The following is a 10729-nucleotide window of genomic DNA, read 5'->3' as shown; positions in this document are numbered from 1 at the left end:
CAGTGCTCACTAAGACCGGTGCTCACAGATTATTAGAGATGGGTTGATCAGGATATCAGAATTAGCCAGTAAGGGCTAGAGCTAAAGGGCCAAGCCGTGTTTAAAAGAATACAATTTGCGTGTTGTTATTTCGGGGTAAAGCTAGCCGGTTGTGGGCAGCGGGGTGCTAGGGACGCAGCCCCGCCACTCCTATTACTACACACTACTAACGAAATAGTTATGTTCTGTCATTGATACATTTGATGGAACTTAAGGAGCATTCAGCTATTTTTTGATGTTTGTTTCCTTATGATGCAAACCATAGGGAAGGAAGATTATATTCAAAAAATGATGATGATGGTTTTTTCTTCCATTGTCATACACCCTTTGTTGTAAGACTTTGCTGCCCCCTCCTTCAAAAAAATGGGATTTATCTCTTCGTTTTTCTATTTTAAGGTTTAGATTGCACCTGGGTATGGTTTTGCATGCCTTTAATACCAGCACTCTGGAGAGCAGAGGTGGGAAGAGCTCTGTGGATTTAAGGTTAGCATGGTCTACACAGTGAGTTCCAGGACAGCTAGACCAATATAGTGAGATTTTTTTTTTCGCAACACCCCATTCAAAACAAACAAACAGAACTCTTTTAAAAATTAGCAAGCAAAGTAGGTGGTGTCATTATGACATTTCCACACATTTGTTGTATTGGTTGATTGTCCTTGCCTCTTCCTGTCTTCCACCTCACTCCGGGCCTCCTGTATCCTTCTCTTCTCAATATACTCCATTCCAATTTCAAATAACAGGTCCTATTATGATCTCCCCAACTCCCTTCAAACCTCCTCTTCTCTTACACGGACTCGTTTCTTGGCTCAGTTCCTCAACCGCATTCACTTTCGTATAAATATACTTATGTAATATCAGAAAGTAAGATCTACATGACACAGAACACGTAGCATTTGTCCAAGCCTAGCATGGTTCACTCGACATAATTTCATTTCAAGACATTTCCATTTTCCTGAAGATTGCATAATTTCATTTTCTTTATGGCCGAGGACAATCCCATTGTGAATATGCACTACATAGTTATTATCAACTCATCAGCTGATGGACATCTCAGCTGATTTCCATTTCATGGTTGTTGTGAATAGAGCTGTAATAAACATGGTTGTACAAGTATCTTTGTGGCCTGATACCATCATTTGGGTGCAAATCAAGGACTGGGATATCTGGGTCTTATAGTATTATTCTGAATTTTAATGAGAAAACTTCACACTTATCAGCTTACACTCATTCCATGAATAAATAGGATTCCCACTTTTTATCCATATTTTAAAATTTTTATTGACCTCATGTGTTTCTTCTTTTGAAAACTTCCTGATTAGTTCTTTGGCCTATTTATTTTGGCAGAAGTTTTTTCTTTATCTTTTGCAATTATTTACATATTCTAGATGCTAGACTCTTATTTTCAGTAAAGTGCTAAAGATTTTTCTTCCATTCTACAGACTGCCCATTTGCTATGGTGACACTTTCCTTTCATGTGCATACTTTTAAATTTTTATGTAACTTAGTTTCTTAATTTAATGTTGTTTCCTATGCTATTGAGATTATATTTAGAAAGTTCTTGCCTTTACCTTGAAGTACATCTTCTGTTTTCTTCTAGTAGTTTCAGATTTTAAATTAAGGCCTATTATCATTAATATAGATTTAATGCAACATGAGAGATATTTATATCTAAATTTATTTTTCTGAAGGTGGACATACAAGTTTGCAGCACTATTTGTTGAATAGGCTGATTTTTCTTCCTCCTTCATAAAAATTAATGTAACCATGGTTGTGTGGGTTTATTTGCAGGCCCTCCATTTGGTTCCATAGGTCTAGTTATCTATTTTATTCAAATCGGCGTGGATTTAGTTGTGAAACTGTCTCTGACCAGTGAGTCATTTTCAAATATAACTCGTAGGCTAGCTAGTACATTTGCTTGCGCTTACCTTCTGTAGTCTGGAGTTGGGAATCTGTATTTACAATATAGACAGTGGGAGCCAGTATTTTAGAAAGAGTACTTCTAGAAAAACAAAATACAGCGACCTGAATGCTAGTTTGCTCCTGTCTAGTTGAGGCAGAGACTTTCAGCCCATCATATTGGAGCCAAAAGGGGTCTTTCGTACATCAATACAGCATGTAATACCTGGTGCAAGAACTGTCCTTGAAAGTCTAGCTACATTAGTAAACCAAAAAAATCATGCACAGTTAAAACCCTTGCTTTGTTTGAAGTTAGAAGGTTGTGAAATTGACCCGATGTGCAGAAAAAGAATGTACTATTTATGAAAAAAGTCCTGCAGAAGCATGGAGCATTCATTCTGGACATTCAACAAATTAATTTTTTTTTTTTATTTTCGAGACAGGGTTTCTCTGTAGTTTTTGGTGCCTGTCCTGGAACTAGCTCTTGTAGACCAAGCTGGCTCGAACTCACAGAGATCCTCCTGCCTCTGCCTCCCAAGTGCTGGGATTAAAGGCGTGTGCCACCACCCCAACAAATTAATTATAGACTATTGCACTCAAAAGAGTGAACATAGCCACAGTAGTAAAAGTGGGCACTTGCTGCACCTTCTCATTGTGGTGGTACTTCTGCAAGAACTTTTATTGGGCAAGCTTGCTATCCTTTTCAGTTTACAAATGAGTTGAATAACTTGGCCAGGATAGTAACATCCCTAAGATTTAGAGAGGAGATTCAAGCTCAGGAGGCTTGTCTTTGTAAACTAGATTTAAATATTTGGCAGTGATATATCTTTTCACATGGACATATTAGTTCTTATACGATTCCACTATCATAAAAGAAGGAAGCTTATATGAAAACATGCAGAGACGAAGAGGACAGTATCTTTTTGATTATGAAAATAGCTCACATTAGTGTCCGACATCTTTCATGAAGTAACAATGGCATTTTAATGCTTGTATTTATACCTATTCCTTTTATTTTATTTCCCAAATTTGATACATTATTTTAAATTTCAATCTACATCTTTCTCTCAACCAACTTTCTACAATTGCTAAAAAAAAACATAGCAAATAATGAAGGTCTACATACTGTACATTAAAGTCTAGATTAAAGTGTACTTTTCCAAGGAAGAATTAAACTAAAAGATGTAGGTATAAAACTTATACACATCCTAAATCATATATGAAATTGTTGAGCTCTGGTTGACCAAGATCAATCATGCTTTGTAGTATTGGGTAGGGACTCTACCAAAAAGAGGAGCAAGAAAGGATGTTGAAATATTGTTGATATTTTTCACTATTAAATATCACATCTCAACTTTTCATTTCACAGCTATCTACAGAGTATCAGGATCAGTTCCAGGATCCCTAAAAATTCCTCACCTTGAATCAAGGCTCTATATGATATTCTTCGATTTACTTCGTTTTGAATAACATTGGGAAAAAGACATTTGCCTCAAAGGTGTCTTTTAAAAGAATACTTTCCAATGCCTAAGAATAGCAAAGTGGTTAAGAGAGATTTAGATGATGAGGTCATTGAGTCTGTCAAGGACCTTCTGTCCAACGAAGACTCACCCGAAGAGGCTTTTAAGAAGAGTGAACTAATCGTTGATGTTCAAGAAGAGAAAGACACCGATGTTGAAGATGAATCTGAAGCAGATGATGAAAGGCCCGCTTGGAACAGTAAGCTGCAATACATTCTGGCTCAAGTTGGATTTTCTGTAGGTCTGGGGAATGTGTGGCGATTCCCATACCTCTGTCAGAAGAACGGTGGTGGTAAGTCACGTTTGCTTGCTTTAATGATGAATTGCTACACTGGTAAATTACTGTTCGTTATTTTGGATAGCTCCTACTACTGTTACAGTATCATATTTTCAGAAATTGTGAGTTCCGTTACAAAGCCAGGGAGACTGCTTTATGGGAAGCAAGCCCAGCACCATGTTCTTATGTTTCCAGAGAAACACCACTGTGTCCTACAAATACTCAGGGATTGCTCAAGGAAATGCATTCTCGAACGTCTTCCCTGGATACTGTAAACATTGCTGAAGTACTGAGGGGAACTTTTCTAACATGGGTTTTGTTCTCTGCATGCCGGACTTTTGCTTTCGATGAGAATCTAAAGCCGACAGCACTGACTGAACATGAATGTTCTCTCGGTGACCTACTACCTCTGAATTCTAAATTGTTTCGTTCTTTAACAAAAGAAGAACTAACATGTAATTTAGAATGATTATGGTCTTTAATGTGGACTAGCACTTTTAGGACTCACGAAGGAGTTGAATCAGATAATTACCATAATGCCATTCATTCTTTGTCCTTGGAGGTTTTACACCATCTAATACAGGTCTGTAATATAATACTGAGGAATGCTGTCCAGCTTCAACATGTTCTTTGAAAAAGAGAATACTCTTATTTCATTTCAAACAAAAATAGTTTCACCATTATTAGCACTTTTACTATGTATAGTGGACACATAATTTTCAACAGTTTAAAAAGAATAAAACTGTCATAAAACGCTTGTGAAAAAACTGGGGATGGTGGTACATGCCTTCAATCCCAGCACTCAGGAGAATCTCTGTGAGTGTGAGGCTATCCTGGTTGAGAAGGTGACTTCCTGGATAGCCAGAACTGTTACACACAGAAGTACTGCATCAAAAGCAAACACAACAGCAGCTGGGCAGTGGTGGTGTATGCCTTTAATTCCAGTTCTTGGAAGGCAAAGAGAGGCAGATCTCTGTGAGTTCGTGTCCAGACTGGCCTGCAGAGCGAGGTGTACGAAAGGCTTCAAAGCTATAGAGGAACCCTGTTTCGAAAAACCAAACAAACAAGCAAACACATTCATGTCTACATACATACATACACACATATATGAGGGGAATATTTATGTATTGATATGTATATCACCAATAATTTTGTAATTGTATAATATATGCAAAGTCTGATAAAGTAAATATGGATAAAAGTACATACTCTGGACTGAGATGACTCAGTAGGAACATTACACGGTTTGCAAGCCTGAGTCCCTGAGTTTGGAAGACCAAGCATGGTAGTACGCATCTATAACCCGAATGCTCATGGCAGGAAGTCATGCAAATTTATGGGGCTTGCTAGTCAACCAGTTAAACCAAATCAGTCAGTTCCAGTCTCAATGAGAGATGTTGTCTTAAAAGACAAAGTTTATTTTGATAGACAAAATGCCTGAAATTGACCTCTGGTGTCTACATGCTTATGTCGCAACACATACACAAACCCAAACCTACATATTCTGAAAGGTACACATTTTTATCTCCAACTATTCCAAGGGGTGTTTTGATATTATTTCTGGTCTGTGATAGTTTGTTTGGCTGAAAACAATTATGGTTTTATTTTGCAGTAATTATAATACACACACAAACCATGTCAAATGAATGGAACTAGTCATTTGCAATTTTTCCTCAGTTACTAAGATAAAATGCCAAGGCATTATGGTGATTAAAGAATATTTTAGGTGGTTAGAGAATTCCACCAGGAGCATAGTAAGAGGTTTGGAAAGCAAACTTTTGAACGAACCTGACTGAGAACTAAGAATTCAATTTCACATCAAATGAGCCATGCACTCCATACTGCTCATCAAACAATAATTCTCTAGCCAGTTGATAATATCCTATGGGAATTATTTATGGTGTCAAAGATTAGCACCTGTAGATGTTCTTTTTTTAAATAATTTTTTTTTGCTGCTTGTTTTTTTTTTTTTGTTAGTTTCTCACTATTCGTTTCATTTTCTAAGATTGGCGGAAATATTTACTTTGAGACATTTCACTTTCTATAACTTCCTGCACATCCCGCTAAGGATAAAGACAGGACTCAGATTAAAGTTTGGTTTTATTCCTTTCAGTATGACTTCAGCCTTGATGGACAGCTATTAAAAGTTTCACTATTAGTTATTAACAAGACCTACCTCTCTACCTCTTTCTTTGATAAAAGTAATATTCAGGTTAATTTCCCTACTATTGATTTCTTGCCTCCCAATGTAAATAGAGAGCAACATTGCATATCTTGTAAGAAAAATTGGCTGAACAGGAGAATGTGTTACACATGTGTGTTCAGAGGAACATGCATGCAGAGGTCAGAGGAGGCTTCAGGATAGTTTTCTCCTCCCACTATGGTTCAGGAAATCAAATTCACGTCATCAGACTTGTGCAGAAAGGTACCGTCTAGCTGGCCTGCGAGACTTCTTCGAGGAATTACATACAAGATTCAACCTTTTGGATGTTCAAAGAAAATCCGTTATATTTTCTCAAAGACGTCTATTTGTATTATAGAAAAAACTCTTTTCATAAAATCATCTTTCATAAAAAGTTTAGCGTCAATGTATACTCTACTATAACTTGAAAATACTGCACGTTCTGTTTTTGTTTTTTTTTTTTTTTTGTTCCTCTAGGTGCATATCTTCTGCCATATTTAATACTACTTCTGGTAATAGGAATTCCCCTCTTTTTCCTGGAACTTTCTGTGGGTCAAAGAATTCGGAGGGGCAGCATCGGGGTTTGGAATTACATAAGCCCTAAACTGGGCGGGATTGGATTCGCGAGCTGTGTAGTAAGTCTCTTCCTCTGACATTGTTCTTACCTGTGCTGGTTTAGAATCATGCAATCCTCTTCTCTGTAAACTCCAAGCCTTTGTCTCTGTATGGTTCTTTATTCACTTGTTATAAGCTACTGGTACAGAGTGCACTATACAAAATCATCTATGATAACTGATAGTACCTCAATCTCGAAATGGATTTTAAATGTTCAACTCAGAAACTATTTTTAAAGTAAAGATAATGCTTTCAGATAAAAATATTATGAGATCAAGACCTAAATATTATTACAACTTAAAAAAATATTAAATATTATAAAGTGAATTCCAGCCTGCTGTTTTAAAGGGAGTGTCAGAGGATGAGAGATAAAAGGACATTCTTTTACTTTTTTGCAGGTGTGCTACTTTGTGGCTCTTTACTACAACGTCATCATTGGCTGGACGTTGTTTTACTTTTCCCAGTCTTTTCAACAACCTCTTCCTTGGGACCAGTGCCCCCTGGTGAAAAATGCATCTCATCCTTGTAAGACGCATGGTTTGTTGTCTTCTCCTCTTGAACGGTTTCAACATTAGCAAAGGCACAGACTTTCTTTTCTGCTTTTTAGAAACTGCAGTGGGTGGCAACAACAAAAATCCAAAACCAAAACAAGCAAACAAAACGTCTGTAGTGAGCATCATAATAGACTCCCTTCGGCTTTTGGAATGGCCACTTGTCGTAATCATTATTTTTTTTAAATCTTAGAATATAAAGAACCATTTTCTATAGAATGCAACTCATTCATGAAGTTAAAAATGTTCTACTAAGCCGGACGGTGGTGGTGCACGCCTTTAATCCCAGCACTCAGGAGGCAGAGGCCGGCGGATCTCTGTGAGTTCGAGACCAGCCTGGTCTACAAGAGCTAGTTCCAGGACAGGCTCCAAAACCACAGAGAAACCCTGTCTCGAAAAAACAAAAAAACAACAAAACAAAACAACAAAAAAAAAGTTCTACTAGTCCCATTTAAGAAAGTAAAATAAAACACGTGAAATATTTTTTATCTAATCCAGTATATACAAATATTACCATTTAGACTTGCAATGTATGCAAATATTATTTTGTTGGCATTATAGTTAGTTAACCTTAGTTTTCAGGCAAAAATTCCAAAAAACCTGCCTGAATTTTACTTTAACAGCACATACATATCCCTTCACTCTGCTTTACAGCAAAATCTCTGGCTAGCAGCTATCACATCTGATGGTGCTGTGCTCCTGTATCATATAATTATGGGTCTGGGAAGCGGAATGTTAATTACTTGTTTCAGTTATTTCCTTAAGAAGTTCATGTATTCCTTTGGAATTCTTAATAATTATCAAGAAGAATACCTGTTCCCGGATTTTTCAGAGTCTGCAAATTTTTGTATTTCATTGTGAGCTTGACCGCTGTTTTTAGGTTAAATATTTTCTAGAAAACGGATAAGAATTGGCTAATGGACTTGCTCAGCAAAATCCAATATTACTCATTGCTCCTCATATATAGTCAGAATTATTGCATCTTATCTCTCTCTTTTTTTTCCCACACAGATATCGAGCCAGAATGTGAAAAAAGTTCCGCCACCACCTATTACTGGTACAGGGAAGCGTTGGATATCACCAGTTCCATCTCTGAAAGTGGAGGTTTAAACTGGAAGATGACTGTCTGCCTGCTGGCTGCCTGGGTCATGGTTTGTCTGGCCATGATCAAAGGCATTCAGTCTTCTGGAAAAGTTAGTATGCTAGAATCCCTCCTGATTTGGCTAAGTACCCTTCGTGGGTATTGCCAATCCCTTGTAGCTATCCCCAAAATTCAGCTGACAAATTGCTTGTAAAACTTCATTCTAAGTATTTTATGAAAAGTGATATTTTTAAAAACGTGCCTTTAAAAAGTAGATAAGTAATAAGCAAAGTGTTTTGTAGTGACATTGAGTATCATTTATAGTATTTTTTTTTCTAGCAAAATCTTTTTTAAAAATCCTTCAATATTTAAGTCTGTTCATTTTGCCACTTGTTCAGCATCTGTTAGTTCTCTGACTACGTCATCTCCAGTCATGAAAAGTGATGGAATGATGAATTAAATTTTTTGTTTGTTTACTTTGTATCATATCCTTCTTTTGGGTCTTTTTCTAAGAAATGATTATAAAGAATATTCAAATCGTGTACTTTTGAGTGTTTCTTGAAGTTCTTGTCCTTAGGTAGTTAGAATGATGCCAACATGCAAGACAGAATACATAAAAAATGACAAGAGCACACCTTCCAGGACAAATAAAAATTTAAATATACTGGGCTTGGAAAGGACATTAGGTGCACTATGAAGTCTGAATAGTTTGTTGTTTTCTTTTTTAAAATGATGCATTGGGCACATAATTTTTATTCATTCTTTTGCTTTCGAAAGCATTAGAATCCAACACTTATCACTGTCCTTCCCATCCTTCAGCTGCTTCATAGAAAGAATTCGGTGTTGCCTCTTCTTACTGTCCCCTAATGGTATAATTATATTAATTTCTCTTTTCAAAGTGTAGCTGTAATCATGTGTCTTTTCAGTCTAATTGGGCATCATAGTTAGGAACACTGGGGAGAGTGGAAGTTGAACTACTCTACTATTATTATAAGAATAATTAATAACAATAAATCATGTGATGATAATAATAATAATGTGACATTGGCACAGATGATTTGAACAAAGATGGTAATAAGTAATTATACCTAGTAGACATCTCTTTGTTCTGGGACCTGTACTACTTCATCTTACTTACTCCTCAAAGCCCTAAAGTGTAGTTACAACTTTCAGATCCACTTCACTGATTAATAAAAATGGCTGAGACAGGTTATCCTGTGTAGCCCAACTTTTTTTGAACTGGAGTCTTCCTGCTTCCTGGGTGGTAGTCACACAGCCATGTGTCACCTTGCCTTGATGTCTGTGTCTTTAATGGAAGAGGCTGTGGTATGGTCCATGCTATGCTGCCTCTGAGTATATATATTTGTGCCTATCAAATGATGACTTGAGAATGAGGATGCGAGTGGACAGAAGTTGGTCTGACTCATCTTTGCTTCCTGTTGATTCCGTTTTAGTAGCAATAAGGATGGCATTGTATCCTGTAAATCCGTTTATCTGACCTTCATGTTCTTGTTGTGGCTGCTACATTATTTTGCATGTGACAAGGTGAACATAATAGCTGCACAACTAAATGTCTTGAAATCTTTGTAAATGTTATTTTGTTTAATACCAACTTCCCAATTTTAGACACTGCTTAGATTGAGTGCACCTTGACCTAGGGGTCACTAAATTTAGATAATAAATAAAGGAATAAGTTCTTAAGCCAGGTTTCATCACATGTACATAATTGCTAAGTTAGTGTTATGTGGGAGGAAGAGCCGTCTCTGGTTGACTATAGAGATTTGAAAGCTGTCGTGATTAAGTTTGCTAAGACTTTCTGAGTTTGTGTGCTATTGTCACTTAAAAAATAATTTCTTCTTTTAAAAACTATACTAGTTTCTATTATGCTATTTTTACAAATTGCAATTGTACACATGTGTGGAACCCAAAGTTGATGTTACAATTTTTTCTGCAAATTGTATAATAATCAACACAAGTGAATTAGCACATCTATCACATCACATATTTATCAACTTTTCTCATGAGACTACTTGAAATTTACTCTCCTGATATCAGATACTTTCCTGTTTTGTCTTTAACAACCATGCAATAAAAATGTTCGAGTAGAATGGAGTACAAGTTATGCAGTACACGTGATTTACTAAGTAAGAGAACCTTAGGGAGTGAGTGACATTGAGGCGGAATTTGAAGCAAGACGTGGGCTGTGTTGTATTGGATGCTTTAATACAATTGAGGGTCTCTTCTCCCGAGTCATTGTCCTCATCCAAAAGTGATCCTAACAGTCCAGATGGGGCAAAAACCAGCTGTAAGCAGCACGCGAAAAGATAGGAATGTTTAAATTGACGCAGTTCTTCAAAATTGAATAGAGAGGTGAAGACGGTGAGAGGAGAATTGATTGTAAGGGTGAATGTGTGTGTATTAAACAATCAAACAAAAAGCCTCCAAAGAAAGTGTTATGCAAGTACTAGGTAGAAAAGAGTGATGGGAGGCTAGCAAGTACACACATTGTCATTGGGAAGTCCCAGTTAGAAGATGAGACCTTCTTATATAGGTTGTTTTTTTTTTGTT

The 10729-nt window shown here is 36.7% G+C and overlaps 1 protein-coding gene across 2 annotated transcripts in view; it reads left to right on the top strand.

Annotated features, from left to right (window-relative positions):
- The first annotated feature begins 3308 nt into the window (after positions 1–3308).
- Positions 3309–10729, top strand: part of Slc6a15 (solute carrier family 6 member 15) — a 31352-nt gene continuing 23931 nt past the window's right edge. The window contains exons 1-4 of one of the 2 annotated variants that reach the window (XM_013350390.1): positions 3309–3747; positions 6392–6549; positions 6928–7066; positions 8092–8273. In XM_013350390.1, the coding sequence (XP_013205844.1) occupies positions 3459–3747; positions 6392–6549; positions 6928–7066; positions 8092–8273 (768 nt within the window). In that variant the 5' untranslated portion in view covers positions 3309–3458. The remainder of the gene's footprint in view (positions 3748–6391; positions 6550–6927; positions 7067–8091; positions 8274–10729) is intronic. The other variant, XM_005358108.3, reaches the window with a different exon arrangement.

This window comes from Microtus ochrogaster, chromosome 24, assembly GCF_000317375.1.
Source record: "Microtus ochrogaster isolate Prairie Vole_2 chromosome 24, MicOch1.0, whole genome shotgun sequence".
Lineage (NCBI taxonomy): Eukaryota > Metazoa > Chordata > Mammalia > Rodentia > Cricetidae > Microtus > Microtus ochrogaster.
The sequence above is the reverse complement of the archived record's forward strand: the minus strand, read 5'-3'. Positions and strand labels throughout refer to the sequence as shown.